This window comes from Sus scrofa, chromosome 8, assembly GCF_000003025.6.
Source record: "Sus scrofa isolate TJ Tabasco breed Duroc chromosome 8, Sscrofa11.1, whole genome shotgun sequence".
Classification (NCBI taxonomy): Eukaryota; Metazoa; Chordata; class Mammalia; order Artiodactyla; family Suidae; genus Sus; species Sus scrofa.
Window position 1 is genome coordinate 84,563,289 of NC_010450.4, and position 26,114 is coordinate 84,589,402.

Genomic DNA, 26,114 nt, shown 5'->3' on the forward strand with positions numbered 1-26,114 from the left:
GTATGCCAACAAATTTGACAACCTGGAAGAAATGGACAACTTCCTAGAGACTTACAGCCTGCCAAAACTGAATCAAGAAAAAATAGATCAACTGAACAGTCTGATCACTAGAAATGAAATTGAATATGTCATAAAAACACTCCCTACAAATGAAAGTCCAGGACCAGATGGCTTCACAGGTGAATTCTACTAAATATACAAAGAGGAACTTATATCCATTCTCCTTAAACATTTTCAGAAGACTGAAGAAGGAACACTCCCAAAGACATTCTATGAGCCACCATCACCCTAATTCCAAAACCAGAAAAAGATACCACCAAAAAAGAAAACTATAGGCCAATATCTTTGATGAATACAGACACAAAAATTCTCAACAAAATTTCAGCCATCCAAATCTAACAACATATCAAAAAGATCATACATCACGACCAAGTGGGATTCATCCCAGGTGCATAAGGATGGTTCAACATATGCAAATCAATCAACGTCATACACAACATTAACAAAAGAAAAATAAAAAACCACATTATCATCTCAGTAGTTGCAGAAAAAGCGTTTGACAAAGTCCAACATCCATTCATGATAAAAACTCTTACCAAAGTGGGTATAGAGGGAACATACCTTAACATAATCAAAGCAATTTATGACACACCCACAGCAAATATAATACTCAATGGAGAAAAGCTGAAAGTCTTCCCACTAAAATCTGGAACAAGACAGGGATGTCCACTCTCACCACTGTTATTCAACATAGTAGTGGAAGTTCTAGCCACAGCAATCAGACAAACAAAAGAAATAAAAGGCATCCAAATAGGAAGAAAAGAGATCAAACTGTCACTGTATGCAGATGACATGATACTATATATAGAAAATCCTAAGGACTCAACCCAAAAACTACTTGAACTGATCAACAAATTCAGCAAAGTAGCTGGATGTAAGATTAACATTCAGAAATCAGTGGCATTTCTGTATAGTAACAATTAAATATTAGAAAAGGAATACAAAAATACAATACCTTTTAAAATTGCACCCCCCCTTTGATTTAAAATCAAATACCTGGGAATACATCTGACCAAGGAGGTAATAAAGGACTTATATGCCAAGAACTATAAAATATTAATCAAGGAAATTAAAGAAGATGTAAAGAAATGGAAAGATATTCCATGCTCCTGGGTTGGAAAAATTAATATTGTAAAAATGGCCATACTACCCAAAGCAATCAAATTACCCATGACATTTTTCACAGAACTAGAACAAACAATCCAAACATTTATATGGAACCACAAAAGACCCAGAATTGCCAAAGCAATTCTGAACAACAAAAACCAAGCAGGAGGCATAACCCTCCCAAACTTCAGGCAATATTACAAAGCCACAGTCATCAAGACAGTGTGTGGTACTGTATCAAAACAGACAGACCAATGGAACACAATAGAGAACCCAGAAATAAACCCAGACACCTATGGTCAATTAATCTTTGACAAGGGAGGCAAAAACATAAAATGGGAAAAAGACAGTCTTTTCAGCAAGCATTGCTGGGAAACCTGGACAGCTGCATGTAAAGCAATGAAACTAGAACACACCCTCACACCATGCACAAAAATAAACTCAAAATGGCTTAAAGACTTAAAGACAAGACACCACCAAACTCCTGGAAGAGAACATAGGCAAAATATTCTCTGACATCAACCTTATGAATATTTTCTCAGGTCAGTCTCCCAGATCAACAGAAATAAAAGCAAAAATAAACCAATGGGACCTAATCAAATTGACAAGCTTTTGCACAGCAAAGGAAACCAAAAAGAAAACAAAAAGACAACTTACAGAATGGAGAAACGTTTCAAATGATGCAACTGACAAGGGCTTAATCTCTAGAATATACAAACAACTTATACAACTCAACAACAAAAAAGCCAACTCAATTGAAAAGTGGGCAAAAGACCTGAATAGACATTTTTCCAAGGAAGACGTACAGATGGCCAACAAGCATATGAAAAAATGCTCAACATCACTGATTATTAGAGAAATGCAAATCAAAACTACCATGAGATACCACCTCACACCAGTTAGAATGGCCATCTTTAATAAGTTCACAAATAACAAATGCTGGAAGGGGTATGGAGAAAAAGGAATCTTCCTGCACTGTTGGTGGGATTGTAAGCTGGTGCAACCACTATGGAGATACCTTAGAAATCTATACATAGAACTACCACATGACCCAGCAATCCCACTCTTGGGCATATATCCGTATAAAGCTTTCCTTGAAAAAGACACATGCACCTGCATGTTCACTGCAGCTCTATTCACAATAGCCAAGACATGGAAACAACCCAAATGTCCCCTGACAGACGACTGGATTAGGAAGATGTGGTATATATACACACAACGGAATTACTACGCAGCCATAAAAAAGAATGAAATAATGCCATTTGCAGCAACATGGATGGAACTAGAGACTCTCATACTGAGTGAAGTTAGAAAGACAAATACCGCATAAGATCACCTATATCTGGAATAATATAGGGCGCAAATGAACCTTTCCACAGAAAAGAAAATCATGGACTTGCAGAACAGACTTCTGGTTGCCAAGGAGGAGGGGGAGGGAGTGGGTTGGTTGGGGGGCTTGGGGTTAATAGATACAAACTATTGCCTTTGGAATGGATCAGCAATGAGATCCTGCTGTGTAGTGTGGTAACTATGTCTAGTCACTTATGATGGAGCATGATAATGTGCGAAAATAGAATGTGTACATGTATGTGTAACTGGGTCACCATGCTGTACAGTAGAAAAAAAACTGTATTGGGGAAATAGCTATTAAAAAATAATAATAAAAAAAGACATGTCACAGTGTTCACAGCAGCACTATTCATAAGACGACATAGAAACAACCTAAATGGTCATTGACTGATGTATGGATAAATATACCATACATATGTAGAATGGACTATACTCAGCCATAAAAAATAATAATGCCATTTGCAACAACATGGATAAACTAGAGATCATAGTAGGTGATGTAAGTCAGAAAGAAAAAGACAAATATCATATTATATCACTTAAAATATAACACAAATGAACCTAAGATACATACTCACATAGAGAACAGACTTGTGGAGGCATGGGTTCAATCCCTGGCCTAGTGCAGTGGGTTAAAGGATCCAGCATTGCTGGCATGGATTCAGTCCCTGGGCTGGGAACTTCCACATTCTGTGGGCATGGCTCGCTTTTCTGTTCAGCAGAAATTGACACAATGATGTAAATCAACTTTACTTCAATAAAAAAATTAGCAAATAATTGATGTTACTGTATTTTTAATCTTGAAACCTTTAATTTCCAGTATTTGATAGTACTGTGAAGTTAGAACTAAAAAAGCTCAATATTATTATATAACTAGAATTTGATTTTTGTTATCATTTTTGAAAATTCAGTATGTATTATCCTGACAAATAAAAATCCTCGAATGACTTGCTATTCATAGATAAAACTTTGTGTAGGTCTGTCTTTAGGGAATTTGCTATTAGAAGCAGCTGAGACTATTATCAATCCACTGAGAATTAAATGACTTTAGCAATTTCATTGGATGCTAAGACTCATATAATCTGACTACAAATCACTATCTAGCCAGGGGATAACTGAACTCATAGGGTAGCTCAGACATTCACTATTAAAACAACAGGAAATCCATAGGAAAGGAAGTTGAAAAAAATCCTATGGTTCAGTGATTTGTAGGAAAGAGAAATCTCTATCAATTCTGCAAAGAATTTCCAGTTTTTAACTAATCCAGTCAGGTTTCCTAATCTTCCTGGTGACTAGAAACAGGTTAGGAGTGGGAAGAAGTAGAATGAAGATGAGGCATTCTGTTTTTACCACTGCCATTAAAAACCTTGGGAAAAAGATAAACCTCAAATCACCAAAGAACATTCTTTCCTTAAAATGTTTTCAAAATAAATATGAGACCAATCTGCAGAACAATGTACAACCATGGATAAGTTACAACTTTTAGGAATGGGGACAAGTGGGATTACTCCGTGTATAATCAAGACTTTGGAGAAGTGACTTGTTTCCAGTTTCCTGGTGAAAGAAAATATGAGTTGGTAGGGGCTGACATTTTGACATTTTATCTGAAACTGTGAAACAGAAACAACTGTGCAAAACATATGACTCGAACAAAAAACCAAACCCAAATGTACAACTCTAAAAATACGTGATCAATATTTAATATTCTGAGGATTAGATAACAAAATCAAAAAAATTTTTTTACTTGACTATGTTCATTTGCTCTGAATTCTTTTAAGAGTTAGAAACAAACAATCACACTTATTTATTTAGAACCATCAGATTTTACTTCAGGAAAATCTAATACCTTTCAAAAAGTTATAATTTTAGTATTAGCACAAAAAATTACTTCCTAACATTTCATTTAAAAAAAAACTTTTCCGCAGCCAAAGATTCCTATTTTTGAATTACAGTACTGCAAGGCACATACAGAACTCACCTCCTTCGAAACACACAGAAGAATATACTCCCTGAAATAGAATTTTTAAAATCCTCAATTAGAAATACTACAAAGTTAACAATTTTTAGGTAAAAACATTGCTCCTACAGGATCATGCACCTTTCTTAAAATCAATTCAGCACATATGTATAAATAATCCTTTTTTAAAAAAAAATTTGTACTTGAAATGTAGATACAGTGATGTTGAAGACAGCACTGAACAAACCTGAAAAGTACTACAGCTTGATAAATTTTTTGTTATTGCCTTCATGAGAGACTGTATCATCTCTAGAATTCTTAAAGACTTGAATTTAATAATGGGCTAACTACACAAGAAATAAAAGATTTTCTTTTTAAACAATATTTCTTTAACCTCTAATATCAATTCTTTTATAAAGGATGCTAAATGGAATCTATTTTTTTTCTTCAGTAAAACTGAGGACAGGACAATTTAAATGCCTCTACTAAATTTAATGCAGCTTAATTAGGGACCAGGTACATATTTTCCTCTGAAAATTTTTTGGTCAAGCACGTCTAACCATAAAAGCAAATGGAATTTTAAGAGGTAGATTTTTTTCCCATGATGCATTTTGTTAATAAATGTATTATCAAGAAAATAAAAACAAGCACTGAGTGTATTTTCTTAAAGTATAAGGGTCTAATGAAAAGAAAAATAATAGATATGATATTTGTTACAGTCTGACATTTTAACAGTCATAGATGGTATCGCATGTTTTGTGACCATTGCATTTTAGACTCTCTCAGCATCAAAATACGAGTCTGCCAACTGTATTAAATCCTCCTCCACCCCCACCACCAGTTGGTCCACAGCTTCCTGGTGGATCATTGTCATCAAATCCATTGGGCCGAAATGAACAGGAGGCAGATGCAGCTTGCAGGGCCCGGGCTCGAGCATTCAACTCTTGTTCCTAAAATTAAAAATAATTTTTATGAGCTTAAAATTCAAATACAATGGATGGGAATATAACTATATAAATATTTTTAAACTGCCTTAATCTTTAATAAGCATCCTCAGTAACTTTAAAAATATCAATTACACTAATTCTTACCAAATCTTACTAAAGTGAAGTACCTTATCACAGATGGAGCAAACAAGATAGCAAAATCCTGGTGTAACGCTAGAGAATGACAGATCCTAAAGGTTTTTCTGTTTCAATACCTCAATTTATTTATTTATTTATTTAATGATTGTCTTTTTGCCATTTCTTGGGCCACTCCCGCGGCATACGGAGGTTCCCAGGCTAGGGGTCTAATCGGAGCTGTAGCTGCCAGCTTACTCCAGAGCCACAGCAACGTGGGATCCGAGCCGTGTCTGTGACCTACACCACAGCTCACGGAAATGCCGGATCCTTAACCCACTGAGCAAGGGCAGGGATCAAACCCGCAACCTCATGGTTCCTAGTTGGATTCGTTAACCACTGCGCCACGACAGGAACTCCTTTTTTTTTTTTTTTTTTTTTTGTCTTTACAATACCTCACTTTAAAGAAGAGGAAACTGAAGTCTTCAGTCTTTAAATTTCCCTACAGAAATTTTACAGTTCTTGTAAGACTCATCAACAAAGACAGGAATAGATTTCTTTTCTAATACAGAGAACACAGAATTCAAAAGTTGTAACAATGGATTACCTATTCTCCATCGAGTGGAGTTGTTCTGGAAATGGGTGATACTGTAAAAGGTATAAATAATCAAAGCTGATTTTTTTTCCTACCCTTTCTTCACATATTTCTCAATAATTAAGAGATCTTGGAAACACTGCTAAGGAAAATGGAGTCCATCTCCTTACAGTATTACTCAAAACTTTTCCCTACCAGGTTATTAGAACTTTTAAATGGAACCAAATTCACCTGTGTGCCAGACGTACAAAAGGTGCTCAGTGTACAGTAATGATCTAAGATTGGAACACTATTAGGGACTTAGCCACAAAGCGAGCAAATTTGAATAAATATTTATTTATAAATAAACTGCAAATTCATTTGGCAACATATAGAATTGGATTTTTAAAACTGGCCCAAACTCCTTGGAATAAGCAAAATATTCTGGCATATGTCCATTTTTTCTGGGAAAGGGGCTATCACTTTCAAAAGCAGTGTCAACAAGGTCTAAAAGCTACTGCTAACAGCACAACTGTTAACTGGTACAATCATCTGAAGAATTTTCACACTATGGTCAACATTAATAATAAAAACTGTACTATTTCCAATTTTTAAACTAAAAGCCCAATTACTTTGCTCCTCCTGGCAAGGTAATATGATTTGATAAGTTCTAGCTAAATTTCTTAGTTATGCCTTCATGAGATGCCTGATTTTGTATTACTTACGGAGAAAAAAACCCCTTATGTCCACTGCTTATACTATGGACAGCCTGTTTCTCAGTAGCATACAGCAACTACTGTATGATTCCCTATACAGAAAATTATCAAGCGTCACATATTTTTATGGTTGAATATGACTTTACATAAGAAATCCTTCTAGCAGAATGGGCTAGTGAACCTGTCTGGGACAGGGCTTAGGCTTTTAAAACTTAATTTGTAGGATATTTCTTGAAAACATTTTTTCACTTACTCTATCATTTACAATATTTATTAGTGCTGGCTCCTCTGTATAATGTCTAACTGCACAATACTTTTCAGGGGTATATTAGTTTATTCTTCAATTGGTGAAGTTAAAGAATTACAATTTTTTTTTTTTACAGATAGAAAATATAAGCCATAGTTATGTCAGAAACAGACACAAAAATAACAAAAATCCTCTGCTCTAGCTCTATAATCTATTAAGCTATTTAAAAAGCAATGAAAATATCACTGTATCTAAGAAACAATATCTAGTTTAAGGTATAGATCATGTTCTCTAATGAAAGAAATAAAATATAATGAATATGGCAAGGTAGAGTTCATAAGTTCTGCTCCCAAAAGATATGGTGATTTTTGGAGCTCCTCTCATGGCTCAGCAGTAACGAAGCCAACTAGTATCCATGAGGATGTGGGTTTGATCCCTGGCCTCACTCAGTGGGTTAAGGATCTGGTGCTGCCATGAACTGTGGTGTAGGTCGCAGATGTGGCTCAGATCTGGCATTGCTGTGGCTGGTGTTGCAGTGAGCTATGGTGTAGGCCAGCAGCTGCACCTCGAATTCGATGCCTGGCCTGGGAACGTCCATATCCTTCAGGTGCTGCCCTAAAAAGAGAAAAAAAAAAAAAAAAGATACATGATTTTTGCCTGAACTTTGCTAAAAAGTGATTTCCTGCCAGAAGCTATGTTGAAGACATACAAAATAGAAAACTAAGTGACTCCACTGCTTCAGATACAACTAAAACCTATATTATATTTAAGGACACAGAGCTTCCCAAGACAGTAATATTCCTTTTTGCCTTCTTACCTATTTACATAAAAATACATGGCTGACCTCTGGATATATGAAATTCTGTTTTCAGAATTTAAGCTTAAACAATGGAAAAAAGTAGGTGAAACTGCTTTTCATCTTATTTCTTTTAATATAGAAGAGAACATTATGTACATGTCACAAATTATGAATGTCACAACATGTAATTTATATCCCATTTTTATGTCAGGTATGAAACTTAATTCTTATTTCAGGAGTGGACTATTGGTCCAGTGACGAGGAGTTTAGATCTCTCATTCAGTAAATCTGTTAACATTAAATCAATCCATCTTTTTTTCTTTAAACTTCACGGATATGATATATACTCTTCTGCATGTCTGATAAAGAAAGAAATTAAGACATTAAACTACCACCTCCTCCAAAGGGGGAAAAAAAAGGAAAGAAACATAAGGAGAGAAGTGTCTGCAGTTGATGTGGGTCAGTGGGGACAGGTGGTGACTTACACAACCTTTCTCCTCTGTCCTAACTAAAGGCATGATTTATGTAATCTGAACACTAAAATAATGGAGACACTCCTAACAGAAGCTGGACTGAGGGGAGAGAGATATATGGAGACGACCCTTTTCCGAAATTTACTTCAAGATCCACAGCTTGCATTGCTCTCCTTTGTCTCAGGCTGTGATACAGAATAGAAAGAGGTCTGAGACAGGATTTTTTGCCCAGGCATTTCAAAACCACTCATGTGCCAATACTAGAAAGGGCAAGAGTTTCTTTCTAGCACTTTTAAGTCTAGTTGTTACTTTATTCAATTCCACATCCTTACTAAGATTTAAGTGTTTAACAACTGTCCTATTTCCTAAAGCTAAAATTATATCCTGGACATAGCAATCTGTTATAAAGCATTATTACTATAAAATGGGCGCAAGCTTATAACTATACCTCAACAATAAATGTTGAAAAAAAAAAAAAAAAGAACAAAAACATACATGTTCCTGTTCCAGAAGTTCAAAACTAAAAAAACGATAGCTGAAAACTGCTGTATACAGAACCCCAACACCACAGGTTCTCACTGCCGGGCAATTATGAGAACATGTTCATCAGTACAATAGAAGAAACAACATAGTCTCTGGGCACAAATTTAAAATACCAGAATGATTCAGTTACACAATATGAGAAACATCACAATTCAAACCTTATCAATTACATTACTGTATTTAAAAGCAACTAATCAATTAATCTTAAGTTTCTAATTAAGTATTGAGGGTTTGTTATTGTAATTTGCTTTAAAAAGGCACTTTGATAAGGAAGCTTTAACAGCCTGTCTTCATATAGGTAAATAAATACCTTAACATAAAATTTAGCAGTATCATTTTTGCATTAAACAACTGGCCAATCTGAGACTTAAGATGGAATTTAGAACAACTGCTGAGTTAACAAAGTACATAATGATTTTTCTTTATAGTGACATAGCAGTGTTAAAACAATGATAAAAGAATGGCTTATCACCCACAAACACTGTAAAATCAGAATGTAATGGGGCAAATGGCAAAACAGAATCATTTAGAGCTAGGCTGCAATACAAGTGGTTGTTATAAGAACTTTTGGCACTCTAATCGTAGAAATTAGTTTCTATGTATTTCCAAAAATCACTATTGCACTGGACATTATATTTTATATTAGAGAATATTTCTATTTCAACCTGAGCCTCTTACCCTCACTGCACCTTTCCATCTTTAAGAATCATGATGATTCCTGTCTAGCGTCTGTTTGACATCTAGCAAGGATATGGTTGCATACATTCTATTACCTTTTTACTCTGATTATGCCTTCTGACTGGCTGCTAGAATCTTTGGTAGTGAACAGTTCTAACAAATATTCTGAGTGTCTAATTTTTTTTTCTGTAAAATGTATTCCTTTGTGTTACTCTGGAACATTGCCATGCTTTTTAAAAATGTACTATGTATCATTTTTTGAAAATTTTATAATAATACAACTTTTGAGTAAACTTCCCTCTAAAAATAAGTACCATTTTTTTCTCTTATTCTATATATCCTTTAGGAGTTTCGTGCCTTTCAAACACAAAATTTTTAGAAACTTGCTTATTTAAACTCATGAAATCATTAGGACTACTCAATTAATAAACCTACAATTTCAACTACAATTTACTGCTGGTCCTTTATGTTAGTAGTAAGTTGGCAGGTTTCAAAGAAAAATACTTCTCAGTAAGGCTTTTTAAGAAAATTAGAAAAATCATTAACTGCCTGTTAAATGTATATTTACAAGTAAATTCAGCTCCTATAAAACTTTATTTCAGGGCTTTTATTTATAAATTGTTCTATTACAGCCTTGGACTTACTGATCAGCTCCTTGAAGAATACATATATATACTTTCTTTACATACTCCACCTTTTAGTTCCTTTATCTTATCCTTCTGACTGTCAATAAATAGTTCTTAAAATATTTATACGAAGGTCTAAAAGGAATAAATATCAAATTTAGCTGCTGTTTCCCTGGCAGGTGGGACTAAGGGAAGGGGAGATACTCCCGTTTTATTTAACTTCCTGTTTCCATATGGAAAGATTTAATAATGATCACATCTTTTGTAATTAAAAACAAAGTCTTCTATACTGCATCTAATTGTGCCTCTTCATAATTAACTCATAACATTAGAAAGTAAGAAAATTTAGTTATATAGGATGAACCCATTTCATATAAACCCAGATTCAAATTTCAAATGACCACTTAGTAAATTCCTTGAGAATGCAAAAGTTGGATTTCAAAATGAGGGAACTCATTTAACCACGTGCCAAATGCTGAAATATTTTCCATAAGTGATGACGTTTTTATATTTCCAACTTACCTGTAAATATAGTTTATTGTCTTTTGTTATAGCTTCCATTAGTTCTTTCTGTAGAGGTGGGTCTCCATTTACCCAGAGTCCAGTGGTTGAATTACTACCACCTAAACTATTAGTGCTGTTCTGCTTTTTGTACAAAAGCACATAAGCTGTGTCCTTTGGAAATCTACTCGTAATTTTCTGGACTGACTGAAATGAAGTAAATGTCACTCTGCTGTCATTAAATAAAAACCACTCTTTTGACATTTCCTTATTTTCCAAATCCTGTTCAATAACTGCACTGGGACTATCTCTTCCTGGTAAATGACCCTGGGAGGAGGCTAGTGCCAGAGTTTCAGGCTGGTGACACAGCTGGTATGAGCACTCGGTACCTGTGATGTTTCTGGCATAAGAATAGTAATGCCCGCTTTCAGAGGATACACCAGAGTGAACCACAACAGAACTCAATAGATAGGGCACCAATTTGGGGCAGCAAGCTTCTTCAGTTCCAGAAGGCTTTAATTTTTTAGCTAGATTCTCACTAATATCAGTGAAGTCAACATCTAGAGACCAACTTTCTGATAACGAAGAGAAAGAAGTAGTTCTTTTAACTGGCAACTCCAAAACCAGTGGCAGTGACACATTGTCTAGAATTTTTCTTCTCACATGGTACTTCTGATCATATGAAAATCTTAGGAGAGTAAGAATAAGGTATTCAGGTTCCTCTGTGATTTGCATAGTTTTCTCAGCATTCTGCAGAGAGGCACAGTTTTCACAATAGTATTGGTTGTCACCAGTAAGAATCTCTGGAGCCAAAAAATAATTTAGTAAGTCAGTTACTGAAGGTGTGGTTTCACCTCCTGGTTTCTGAGGTACGTCTTTATTAACAAGCATCTTGCGAGAGTCATTAGGGACAGAAATGTCTTCAGCACAGCGAAACTCATCAGGACTGCCCACCATTCCTTCACTGACAGCTGAGTCACAGGCAAAGGCAGCTGTTGCTGGATTATAGACTCCTGGTTCTTTTGAAGGACCAGGTACCCTGCCCTGCATCAGACCACCATCATGTGAACTGCCTGATGATGCTGGATCTTGAAAAGACAAGTTTTCCATAGAAGAGGAAGGACAAAAGGCAAGTGAAAGATCTGTAAAGGCTTCTACTTTTTGTGAGGTACTCCTGCAGTTCAAACAACATATGTGAGTTTGTAGTTTTCCTCCGAACATTTTTTCAATTAATGTCTTCTCACCATCACTTGTGCAAGAGGTCTCTGTTAGTCCAGCTGCCTTATTGGCTACTTCTTGTAAAGAAGTTTCACTGCACCCAGGACTTTCAGAAGGCTTGTGTGAGGGCTGAACTTTTAAGATCTTTTCTTCTTCATGGAGCCTGCAGGACAGTATATCATTATATGGCTACTTCACTTAAATTTATTTTTTATTTCCCCAATACATTATTTTTTTTTCCTACTGTACAGCATGGTGACCCAGTTACACATACATGTATACATTCTTTTTTCTCACATTATCATCCTCCATCATAAGTGACTAGACATAGACCCAGTGCTACAAGGAAGGATCTACTTCACTTAAATTTAAATGTAATTTCTACTTAAAATTATTGGTGGCTTATATAAATAGCCAAGTTATTTTTTTTATCAGATATAATGCTTAATATAAAAACAAGTTTCTCCTCCCTCACCAAAAGAATATTGAACAGTTTGAGAACGTAGATCAGAAGAGACATCAGTGACTATTCCTACTCTCTATTCTCATTACACTTTCTTTGCGATTATTCCTACTCTCTACTCTCATTACACTTCCTTCATAATGCTACTTTATAGCACTTATTATAGTAAACTGTGTATGTCCACTAACTGTCTTATATATCTTTGTCTGCCTGGCATCTCACAGAATGCCTGGTGCAAAGAAACTACTCAACATATGCTTGCAGAGTGGAAGGAAGGTTGCACATGTTAAGCTCAACTGATTTTACCAGTCATTCATAAAGAGAGGAAGAGGTAGGGAAATAAAGGAAGATAATAGGTTTTATTAACTAAGTGGTAAGAAGACCACAAAATTTACCAAACCAACCCAATTACGAATTGATCTAAGGAGCAGCTATTACATTTTTTGTTTCTGAATGGCTGTATACTCTTGGAAATGAGTGAGGAACACAAGAGCTTATATCTATCAATATTTACTGTATTCAAAAACTGAGAATAAAAGTAGTAAAATACATTTAAAAACAATAAGCTCATTATACGTTAACATACATAACATTTTAAAATGAAAAATAGTTGTATTTTCTAAATCCCAAAAAATTTAGTGAGAAGAATGTCAATGTTTTACATTTTGCAAATATTTCAAGTATGTGTCTCAATAGAAGACAGCTGGATCCTCATGTCTGCTCTGTATTCAATCTATTGTGATATGTTGTTTTGGATGAAGTATATGAAGAAAATTTGGCCTCAACTACATATATACAAACAGGTAGTTGGAAAAGGGAAGGCCCATGAAATTGTTTTGGGAACCCCTAAGGGTCCTTGTACCACACTTTGAGAACAAGTGGCCTAAAGGAAGAAAATTTTAAAAAAGAAACCAAACTAAAAACAAAAGAACACTTTAAAACATACAATAAATGCAACTATTTTAAAGATTAACACTTGAAATATGTCTTTGACGGTAAAAACAATGTTCTACAGAAATTTGTTATGAAAAGACATAAATTCAAATCATAGCTTTAGAAATACTTGTTACCTGTCTAGTAGAAACCTGAGGTACTCAGAACAGTCTTGCTGCGATCGGGGCGTAAACCATGGAGGTCTGGAAGCCTCAAAGAATATCCGAGGTGCATATGCTTCTCTCTTTTGATATCAGTAGAGAAAATACAAAGGAGAGATTTCTTATACCATAAACCAAACAAATGAAATCTTAATGTATAACATCTAATAATGTTAATAAAGATTACTAAAATTACACTGGCTTAACCTTTACTACAAAGTGCCAAACATGGGGGCACATAAAATTAGTAAGAAATAAATGAGGTAACTTTCAGTCATAACTTCTCATTCTGAAGATGAGAATTCAGAGCTGGAGAAACCATGTGACTTGCCCAAGGTCATCTAGCTGAATCAGTGGTTGAGGGATGATATCAGAACCCAGGCCTCTCCACCAGTATAATGCTCCTGGTATTATCTATGTGCTTGAGTCCAGAAGTTTAAAAAAAATCAAATCTGAAAAAGACATGTTACTGAATTTTTTTTTTTTTTTTGTATAAAGTAATAAGGGGCATACTTTATAGAGCCATGTATACTTATTTTAGGTGAATATTTCCTTGACTGGGTACATGTCATAACTGTACAGGATATGAACAATACGGTTAAAGATGTTGTTGATTTTATTTTTTGTACAGAGGCAGTTTAGTGAAGCGGTTGCTCATATACTTTAGAGCAAGCTAGGTTCAAATCCTAGATTTTGGAGTTCTCTTAGCACAGTAGGTTAAGGATCTGACATTGTCACTGCAGCTGCATGGGTCACTGCTGTGGCACAGGTTTGATCCTTTGCCTGGAATTTGATCCTTGATCCATGATCACATGCCTTCTACATGGCAAAAAAATGAAAACAATACAATAAAATAAAATCCTAGATTTTGCTATGACAGAAAAAGAACTGAAAAAGGCATCTGAAAAGCTGTGATTACAACTTGAAAATTTAGAATTCTCCTGATATTTTGAGTATTTGTGGTATGACAGGCTTCTCAGTTACGGAAAATTTTTAAAAATAGGAATGTTTACAGCATTTTGAAAGGAGGGAGTTTAGTATACTGGTTCAACATGGTTCAAAATCATTTGTTCATATTCCAATCTTGGCACTTGTTTGCATGACTTTGAAAGCAGTTAACATAAGCCCCATTTCTTCACCTGTAAAATAGGAATACTACCTATTACCTCATAGATGGATTTTGAGGATTAAGAGATAATATATGTAAACCACTTATTACAGGAGCTAGACAAAGTTAAATGCTCAAAAAGTGTTAGCTTTATTAATCACAAGAAAAGCTTTTAAAATTATGCAGGGAAAATCTACCTGTCCAAAACGATCCTTGTTGGCTTGCTATTAGAAAGGGTCTCAACTATGCAGAACTTTGATTAGGTTCTCTTATTAATTCCTTTCTTCTTTTGTTAGGAATATGGAAGCCTACTAAGGTTTTTTTTCCTTAATAGCTCTGACTTAAGTTAATATAGCATATATAATGTATTTACATCTACAGGTATACACATAGACACACATACACACATGTTATACAGCTGACCAGTGAACAACCTAGGGGTTAGGGGTACTGACCCTCTGCTTAGTCAAAGACCTGGGTATAACTTTATAGTAGGCCCTCCATATCTGTGGTTCCACATCTGTGGTGTCCACCAACCATGGACTGTGTAGTACTAGAGTACTTATTTATTGAAAAAATCCACGTGTAAGTGGACCCTCGTAGTTCAAACCTCTGTTGTGCAAGGGCCAACTCTATATAGTATACAGGAAATACGGACTAGTGATAAAGCAAGAGCATAAGTCCATTTATTAGAAAACAATGTCTGGGACTGGAGGGAGGAGATTTCATCTCCCTTGGTCCTGAGATGTTAAATATAATTTGTGAACATATTTCCCCCAGGTAAAGAATACTCAAAATGATCCTTTGAGTATCTCATAGGCCATCACTAACATTTCATATGTCAACCCTATCTTGATTCTTTCCACTCAAGAAGTTATAGTTGAGATATTTCTTAGCTTAAGATAGGAAACAAAGCATTCCTATCAACTCAATTCCACCAATTCTGAATCTATCTTCTCCTCTGGCTGTAACTATCTACTCTTTTAGACCTCTGTGAAACTAAGACAATCAGAGTAAAACTAGAAAATGATATTTGTTATTTATAAATGATATATATTATTCACATTACTCAAAACTTAAAGTATAAGCTTCTTGAGCATAGGGATTCTATTTTGACTGCTTATCAGTCTGCATATTGGGTCTCTCAATAAATGTCTATTTACTATATGTGATGTTCTTTCCATTAACATAAACTCATTGCCTTGGATTAATTTGTGGACATAAAAGATCATCATAAAATTTTAAACTCTAGAACTTAATGGGTGAACAGTTTATCTGTTAAATTCTAGAGCTTAAAAGTTTAGTCATAATGAAAGGGTACATATATATATTAGAAGCTGCAGAAAAAAGCTAAGGTGCCATAAATTATTTTAATTGTTCATTTTTAATTGCTCATTACTGTAAAAATCTACCAAAGTATCAATAAGCTTAATATTAAAGATGCACTTTAAAAGATTTCTTCATGATGGAGCTTATTTTTTTGGATAGAAAATCAGATTTTTATCCATAATAATTAGAATAACGGGTCAGGAAAACGTTCATCTATAAGAATGGAAAGTAGAAGGAAGAAACAAAAACTCAGGACATATCCTGATTTTAGGCAGTATCTCTTTAGACTCCTACATGGATTTGTTGTGCTGAAGAGATATATATTATCTCATCAGTCAAAAAGGTTCACTAAGTCTGGTATACTGTGAAATGTAAAGAAGATTATCAACACAGTTAACACATTCACAATACACACTTATACTCACCTGTGTATGAGCCAAAAAGGCAAAAAGATGCTGTAATTTTTTCATTAATGAATTGCACCCATTTAGATTTAAAGATAAGACTTGTCTCCTGAAACTGAAAGCAAATAAAATATAATAGTTTTTGTATACATGTATATACACAACACATTTTTTAAAAGCCGAAAGGAAGCTAGTTCAAGAACTTATTATCCTCAAGGTAAAATTTCACTTACCTGAAGGCCCTTTACCTGACAAAATCACTGCCTATAAATGTAGTAAAGAAGGAAGAGAATGACAGTAAATGAACACTTACTACATGGCCTGGCAATGACCACATGCTGTCATGCATTATTCCTCTCTTCTGAACTAGCAAATAGAAATAGATTAAGCTATTAACTAATAACTATAAACAATTTTTACACTTTTTCAAATTTGTATGAAGTTTAAAAAATGCTGTCATCAAAACTACTATAAAGGTAGTGATTTAAAAAGTGTGGTACTAGTGCTGGAGAGGAAAAGGAGAAACTATTCAAAAAACAATATAGACAAAGTGGGTAACCATTTCGAGAAAAGAGTGAATTAGCTAAGATTTCATATCATCACAAATGCAATAGGAGTAATGAACCAAATGTAAAATACAAAGCTACTGAAGTGTTTAAAAGAAAAAGGTGGAGGGGGGAGGAAGTTTGGAGGGGGGAAGGCTTCCTAAAATTCAGGCACTGGAAATGATAGATTTGACTACATAAAATAAAAAAATTGCAAACAAAACACTCTACAAATTTGAATTGTACTGACTAAAAGAATGTAAGTAATATTGTATTACCATCTGGAGTACATATAAATCAGCATGAAAAAGAAAAAGGCCCAACTGATAGGTGCACAATGGAAAGAATAGGTTATTCAGAAAAGAAACACAAATGAGCAAAGAAAACTAGAGAGGGAAAATTCTGTAAAGGTCAGCAAAAAGCAAATTAAAATGAAAAGACATTTTCCTCCAGATTGGAAAAAATTTTAAAGACTGATTGTATCAAGTACTGCTAAACGTATGGGGTCATAGGTACAATCATGTATTAGTATGCAAGTTTAAATGTGATAAATGCTATAGCCTTTCTGGAGAGCGATTTGGACACTCTATTCAAAGAATATCCTCTGTATTGGCAGAGATGTTAATTATAAGCAAAACAACCTAATATTCATCAACATGAATTTGGTTAAATAAATTATGGTACCCCTATTTATTCAGCATGACACAGTTCTGTCATTGCCCTAACATGGGACTATTTCCACACAAATCATTAAAAAAAAAAAGTAAGTGGCTGGAAAATAATATATAAATAAGATTCTTTATAAACATATTTAAAAAATGCATTTGTTTTTGTACTAGATAAATCTTATCATAGTACAAAAAACAAGTCTGGAACAATGCAGGCAAAACTATTAAAGTACCTTTGGGAATGAGAATGTCTGATTTTTATTTTATTTAGTTATAGTTTTTTTTAACCACAAAGAATTTACATATTACTAAAGAAATAAAATACGCTGTCTATTCTGAGATAGTATTATTGGCCACTGTACAATAAGATGTGCTCTTCTAACTGCAGCTGCCAGTTCTAACTGCTTTGGGTCTCTGCCTTCTCTCACATCTGTAAAATGAGAGGGCTGGATTAGATGACCTCTGGGGGTGAGACATGGATTATTTTAGTTTTATGCCTAGTATCACTTGTGTCTAAGAATATTTACATTTTATTAAAAAACAAAAAATCCCAAGTACAAACAAATCAAAAGACAAAACACTAAACCAAATGAAAAGCACCTTATTGATAGTATATTCTGAGGCTAGGAAATAAAATAAAGCTAAACTTTCAGTTTATGAAGGGAGGCATAAAAACTTACACAGGCTTGGAACTCATTTTAAAAACACCTTTGGTCAAGTTCCATGTATTGGTACAGAAGAGAAAAATTCAACTGTATTTTTGTGTTCAGGAAAAGTTTACCATTATTTTGTACCTTTACCAATTGTATTCACATAGCTAACAACTCTGATTTCCTATTTGCTTGGCTGCAAAAGAAAATAAATTTGAAAGAAAGTCTATAAGATGGCAAAGAAACATGTCTGTTTATATATTTGTTCAGTATCCTTCAACCTGGGGTGGGGATGCAGAGCTTACATTTCCTTAGTAGCAACAAAGACATTACTGATCTGATAAACAGCAAAATATCTCTAAGCAGAAAAATACACGTCCACCTCAAGAGATATACAGGTTAAAAAAGAAAAAAAAAAAAAAAAAAACACACTGTCTTATAGGGTAATAAATTAGTACTTGAAGACCCTTAAACTCTCAAATAAGCTCAATCAATTCCTCTGTTATATTAACAAATATCCAGGTCAGAGTAATTCAAATGATTCAAAATGTAATATATAATATAAATATGAAGTAGAATTTTATAAGTTAACATTTTAAAAGTTCCTAAGCATCAAGAATAATTTCTTAAGGCAACTATATGAAAATATTGATATTTCTGCTATGTACAATAATGTGAAGGCAATACCACTACCTTACATTTCATCAGCATGTGTCAATTTCTACAGTTAAAATTTAAAAAAAGTTCATATTTAAACTTACTCTGTGGCCATAAACAATGCTTGTATAACACTGTTCATATAACATGTATTCCCTAGGTTAATAAGACCAGTTTTCCCAGTTTCAGATTTTCCAGAAACTCTAGACAAGCAAGATGCCAAAGAATTGGATTGAGAAGTCCAGGCACTTTGATTGAGAATCAATTTAATCTTCTCTTCACTGGGCTTAGGAAAATCCTATAGATCATAAAGAGGAAAAACAGTGTAAAAATATACACTATTTTTTTGGCATTAAATTAATACCATAAAGAAGATTCTTCCGCTGACATTTAACTTTCTTTTCTCGCACTTAATTTTGGAATTACTTATTAGTACCTGACCAGTCATCAAAAAATTGGGTTATGCTACAAGGCAAAAATAACTGTCTCCTAAAATGAATAAATATCTCTTAATTGTAGAGTTTATTAATCTGAGCAATACTCAAGAACCAAGAATTCAAGTCTCATTTGAACTATTTATATTTCCTACTTGCCAGCAAAATGTTTTCAAAATTAAACTCTGAGATCAGGGAGTATATTGCAGTCCTATTCACAGGCAATAGGATGAGGACTTAAATTAGCACACAACTGAATAAGCTAAACAATTTGCTTTCAAATTTTGTAATGAAAGTAAGAAATATCTCCTTTTCATTCACTACTAATATTTACCCAGTATTAACCCTTAGAAATAAAAGTTCAAAGTAATCAGTAAACAATAAAGGAAAGCATCTAAGCACAGTTACCTCTGACTTTGAAAAATAAAACTCGACCTCATGTCTAAACAATATAGAAACGTATTACAAGTTTCTTCTGCACTTTGCGACATATGTGGTAAAATTTTAAGTGCAAGTGATTTCAAGCATGAGTAACTAATCGCTGGAGGATAAGGAAAGTTGCTAAAAATCACTAAGGCTTTTTAAAACTGCTAGTCACATCTAAGGTACTTAGATTTCAGAAAACAAACATTTTGGGAAGGAATTTTAATCTTCTGATTTGGCTGCTGTTGTTGCTAACAACTAATACAAAGTGCTTCCCTTGGTTTAAGAGGGAGATCCTGGCTTCTTCTGAGCCTATTTTAGTGAGCAGAATTTTCAACATGTAAAGCAGTGAAGAATGACATTTAACAACAGCAACAGCTTTCATCTACGGACACAGCAACACTGTAGAAAGAGATTAACATGATCAAATCCATGACAAAAACCTTTTATACATAAAGACTTTTACTTCTCAAACGTCGAAGTGTCACACCGGTAGTACACATTAGTTGCTGAACAGTCTTATGTTATGGACTGAATCAAAATTAGCTAACTATACAGTAAAAAGAACATGTTTTGTGTATTCATTTCAGATACAGGAGAAGTAAAGATAATGAGACCTTATATTTTATTTCAAACTGCAAAAAGGAACATAATTAATAGAACTGATTTCTAGTAACTTCTGAGAACATCTAAGCTGAGGCAAGTTCTCCAACTCTTTTGCTAAATCCTGATTATGCAGTACATTTACTAAGAGGAAAGTGTGCTTATTGTGACTCATTTTTCAAGACTAACAGAATCAGTGCTTCTTAGATTGAAAAACAGTAACTTCACAAATAATTCAAGTAAAGATTCTATGAAATATGGACATTCACGAATAATCCCTAGCAAAAATGAAATTAAAAAGATATGGATGTCAAATATTTAATTAAACTCTCTTTCCTTGTTTCTAAGATGTATCTTAACATTTCTGATATTAGAATGCACCTCTGATGTATTAACTTAATGTGGCATTTTTTAAAGCAAATTTCCCTCAAAAGCTGTTATGAATTTAAAGATATGCCTTATAACTGTTGGTATTGCAGAACTGAAGAAAAATGGTTATTAATTTAGTCGTAAAAATATGAGAGAGATTATGCCCCCCCAAATCAGTGAACCCTGATTCCAACTGCATTTTTCAAACAAAAAGCATATTTCCATAAAATAGTATATTGAATAGCTGGTTACAGGGCTATTTCTTCACATTCATCTATTTATGGCTGCAGCTCCATAAATACCGGTGCAACAATCATCATACCTTTATTGCTTCCAGGATAGGTTCATAGAGATCTGGAAATCCAGAATAATGATACATCATACAGTGTATCAGTTCTGTTAACTGCACTAGGAAGGCTGTACTGGAAGGCAGACCATCACTTCTGAAGGAGTGAACCAAATTAACTACATGAGGAACAATCTAAATAGAGAAAAAGACAAACATTCCTCAGTTTATACAGATTGGTAACAATTCTCTAGCCTACAAATGTAATGCAAATGGTACACCATCGGCAAGTATTTTTCTGTATGTTGTCACTGTCTTTTTCTAAAAAAGTTATTAAGTTAAAAATTTCTAGAATATCAGGGTAAATCTAATTTTTAATACATACAATTTTAATTCCACACAAAACCTTCTCATTCTTATACTCCATCTAAAAGGTAGAAACAAACTAAGGTACAAAATAGAAGCTTTCATCACTGCTGCCATTCTAAAAAATGGCTTTAGTTGAAAAATGTTAGGGCTATTCTAGTTACCAGATTACTTAATAGGGACAAATTAAAAAAAAAAAAAAGTCTAGAATTAATGAAAGAGCTCCATCTAGTGTGAATTTTAGATTTTTTACTTGAAAGAATTAAACTCTGCACATTAAACTGTTTCACGAAAATCTTCAACATTACTTAAGCATGTAACTAAAATTACCGCTCAGGCTATAGCACTACCTCTATTTTAGATAAGGGACTAAGGTCTATTTTAGAGACAGTGTCCTATATTAGAATGGCTATCCTTACTAACAACCTCCATTCCCCACCTCTGAAAAGAGGAGACAGTTCTAAAAATGAAGTGAATTAGGAATTCCTATCGTGGATCAGCAGTAACGAACCCAACAAGTATCCTTGAGGATGTGGGTTCGATCCCTGGCCTTGTTCATTGGGTTAAGGATACGGCATTGCTGTGAGCTATGGCGTAGGTTGCAGACACGGCTCGGATCCCGCCTTGCTGTACCTGTGAGTAGGCCGGCTTGCTGTACCTGTGAGTAGGCCGGCAACAGTAGCTCCGATTCAACCCCTAGCCTGGGAACTTCCATATGCAGCAAGAGTGGCCCTAAAAAGAAAAAAAAAAAAAAAAAAAATCAATCAGAAACTTTTATTATTTTGAAGGAATCAGGGTTAAAAATGAAAGAGAAATCAAAAGTGCTCATTGCTTATTAATATGTAGAAAACTATTAACATTGATAATAAGCACAACAATGTCCTTTCATTATAAAATTAAACTAAAATCAATACAGGGATTTGGCAGCTCAGGGGGTTAAAGATCCAGCACTGTTACTGCTGCAGCTCTGGTTTGATTCCTAGACTAGGAATGTCATAGGCAAAGCAAAAAAAAAAAAAAAAAAGTCAATACAGAGAGCCAATCACAATATCTAAGAGGTTATAAACAAAATAAAATCAATTTAACAGAAGTGGCTCATTTCATTGGTACAGTGTTATACTTGTTTTAACTATTAATTATAATCTGATACTACATACCTACATTTCACATGTAAAAACTGTCTTTTTTATTTGTAGAACTTGTCTTTGTATGTGTGTGTTTATGTGTGTGCATAGCAACATGGGAAAATATTATGTAATGGTAAATTTTAAAAGAAGGATTCCAAAACTGCATATAGATTCCAAATGTATATACAACCTTCTTAAAATACATAGGGGAAAAAAAAAAGAATGGAAAACATAAAAATTATAGTGTGAAATTATGGGCAATTTCATGACATATTGCCCTAACTTCCTGTATTGTTATATTACCTTTCTGTGAAAGTTTAATTTTGTTGTAAATGAATTACATGCTTATTGTAAAGGAAAAAAATCTAACAATACAAATATGTATGAAGTAAAAAGAAAGTCTCTGTCCCACTCTCCTGTGAAAAACACTGCTTGCTATGTATCACATCATGTAACACAACATGAAACATTATATACCATAGGTGGGTGTTCTTTTTTATACATATGGAACCATACCATATATACTGCCTAGAACTTTCCTTATTTCAATTAACAATCATCTCTTGCCTCAGTTCACGCCCCTCCCAACTGGTCTCCCTGCTTCTACCCTTGCCCTTCTTCAGACTTTTTTCAAAGTAGTCAAACCAAATAAAAAATAGTATAGGACATTCTTTTTGGTTGCTAACTCATGATAAAAGCTAAGTTACAGCTCTATGGTCTTATCATCAAACAGCAATAACAACAATTATAGTTAAATCCCACTCAACTTCCTCCCTTGCTATAAAAAGAAAATCATATTCTTAAATTAACACTGCTATTCTAATTCTGCTGTGTCTGGTTTTACTCTCATGCTTTGAAGTCTTAAATCACATTTTAGCTTTTGTACTACTTTCTTTAATCTTACCTCCACTGAATATATTAATGTGACCATAAAACCACCAGTTCCTAATGGTTCGATCTATTGCTATCATTTCCACATTTCAAAGTAAATCTGAATAATAATTTTGTTCCATAAAGCCCTATCTATATGATACTCTATTGCTAAAATAGTCAGAAATCCAAAATTACTGTTTCCTCAGAGGTGATAGGAAAAACAGATGGAAGAGAAAAGGAGGGAATTTTTAAAATGATTATTTAATTTACAATTCCAAATCTTCTAAAAGCTTTCCTAGTATAGATTGGATCCTTGCAGTCAGATAATATACATAGTTGTCTACTATTACATCTTAAATTGTAATAATTATCACCGATGCAGAAATAAGACTGTTGTTCACAAGCATATATACAGACGTCCAAGTAGACTATCACCTTCTAATGCCTGAAAGTTGATTTTTTTTCCTGAATGAGCAAATCTAAATATTTGTAGACATCACTGTGATACTCATTAAAATTAAGTTACTATTTGAGAAGATACATATAACTTTCTTAATTAGAAAGTTCGGTATTTCTTCTTCTGTTTAAAGCATTCTTTCCACTTATAAAAAGCACTTTGGTACATAATATCACATGATATAACACTGATCTTGGTTTGCTCTAAAATATTCTAAACATATAATAAATAACAGTGCTGGTGATTCCAAATTATTGCTCATACTTCAACTCTTAAATCTGAGTCCTTTGCTGAGTTATTTAGAGTTATAGGTGATTTAACTACCACATGGCCCACCTCTAGATGCCCAAGTTAATTTTAATTGAGTAGCGGGTCAGCCTATACATAGTATATAGACAGTAGTTAGGTCTTTGTTTTTAGACCTTACTAATAAGCCAGATCACAATTTTCAATTTTAGATCTGTTTCTTAAATGATGTCATATTTACTTATTTCAGTAGCCAAATATTTCAAAGTCAACCATTTGCCATTTCAATTACTTTTTTCAGAAAAAAAGCAGTATGAGGTAAGATCTCCTCCATCACTTAAAAAATTGAGCAAAGAAATAGGTTTAGAGTATAGCATAAGTGACTTATCAGAGAGATTAAGGAACGTCCTCAGTGTGGAGGGCAATAAACATTAGAATGGATGATTGCCTTCCCAGAAATTCTGAAAATAAATCTTTTCTCACACATCCTCCACATGATTGTGCCTGAGAACAAGGACATACCGTTGGTGTTTTTTTTCTACTCATGGAATATTTTGCTGGTATACCTGCTATTTTAGCTCAGTTTGAGTTCTGCTTGTGTAATGGATATAAAGTTACCAACTGATGATCAAGCTCACCAATGAGGGCAAGTAACTGCAGTAATCACCCATCCTAAGTGATAATGTATAACATAATTACTCGTTAGTTAGGTTTATTTCTATTAAACCTGTAGATTTTCCCTCAGTGGAAACTCGGCACTGAATAGCCTATCTGAGTATAAAATTCTCTGAGGCTAGTTCTATTTCTAGCTAACAAGCAACAACGGAAATTCTGCACTTCATCAGTCTCCTATGAATTTGCTTGTGGTGAGTCAGTATTCCTAAGATTTTAACACTGTGGGTGTGTTGATAATGAGTTTCTAGTCCTGTAAAACTGAGAATCAGACCTTGGAGGAAGTGAGCAACCACATAAAGAACTGCTTTTCTGTGATGCCCTGGAGAGAAACATAGGTTCCCAAAATAACATTTTGTTGTTTCTTACCTGCAATAACTGATAATCAAGTACGCAAAATCAAGTCAAATCAAAACCAGGGATGTAGCTTGTTAAAAGTGGTAGGATTCTGGATATATTTTAAAGGTAGAATCAACAGAATTTGTAGGATATGGATTGAGAGAGAATGAAAAGCCCTAATTCTGGGCTGAACTCCCAAAGCAGCCAGGGGTTTTCAACCACTTTTCTCCTTCTATACTGTTCCCCCGTGCAACAGACAACCATCAGTGACACTGACATGTGACATCACTCATGTACAACAGTAATTTTCAATGGCTGGTTGTGACTGCAAGTGGAGAGTTTTGGTGAGACCCAAACATTCTGAAAATGTATTCTTTGGAAGGAAATCTCACAATTTCAATTTTAAAAGAAATCATACAGTTACATGAAAACAACTGATATAGAACTTAACTACAATCTTTTCACAATATGCAAATATGCCTCAATACTAAACTGAAATTTTAAAACAAGTTTTTTAGTGTAGAAAGCTTGTGTCGTAACTTACCAAATGAAACGCCTCTGGAGAATGCTGAAAACTAAGTAGCATGTGAGAAAGAACTGCAAGAGCACCGGGTCTCACAAGAGGAAACCAAAGGCGATTAAAAACCTTCAGAAAAGAGAAGACATCCACTTTAAGGGTTGGTAGGGAAATCATTAATTCAATTGGTGGTTATTTTCCTAGGGCCCAAAATTATTTTGTGACTACCTCCCTTCCTAATTAACAAGTAATACATGTTATTAAACTCTAGCAGAGGGAGAAAGCTGGGAAATAATATGACAGAGATCAAGGGAATATAAGGACCTAGCTAACTCATAATCCCCCGCCATCAAACCATGTTTACAAGGTGGTAGCTCCTTGGTCATTATTCACTGGGTTCATTCAACAAACATTTATTGAGCATCTACTATGCTTGGCAGTGTTCTATGTACTGTTTTCTGTACTACTCTGTAACAGCAAATTAAAAAAAAGAAATCTCTGACCTTACAGGGCTTACTGTCTACAGGGTAGGTAGGGCAATAAAAAGTAAAATAAAAGTGGGAAGAGTTTCCTC

General features: G+C 34.2%; 1 protein-coding gene across 1 annotated transcript in view; it reads right to left on the reverse strand.

Annotated features, from left to right (window-relative positions):
- USP38 (ubiquitin specific peptidase 38) overlaps positions 4,188 to 26,114 on the reverse strand; it is a 33,569-nt gene continuing 11,642 nt past the window's right edge. The window contains exons 4-10 of the mRNA XM_021100666.1: positions 25,568 to 25,669; positions 20,980 to 21,138; positions 18,933 to 19,126; positions 16,330 to 16,423; positions 13,444 to 13,550; positions 10,714 to 12,073; positions 4,188 to 5,424 (exon numbers count right to left, since the gene is read on the reverse strand). Of these exons, the coding sequence (XP_020956325.1) occupies positions 5,263 to 5,424; positions 10,714 to 12,073; positions 13,444 to 13,550; positions 16,330 to 16,423; positions 18,933 to 19,126; positions 20,980 to 21,138; positions 25,568 to 25,669 (2,178 nt within the window). The 3' untranslated portion in view covers positions 4,188 to 5,262. The remainder of the gene's footprint in view (positions 5,425 to 10,713; positions 12,074 to 13,443; positions 13,551 to 16,329; positions 16,424 to 18,932; positions 19,127 to 20,979; positions 21,139 to 25,567; positions 25,670 to 26,114) is intronic.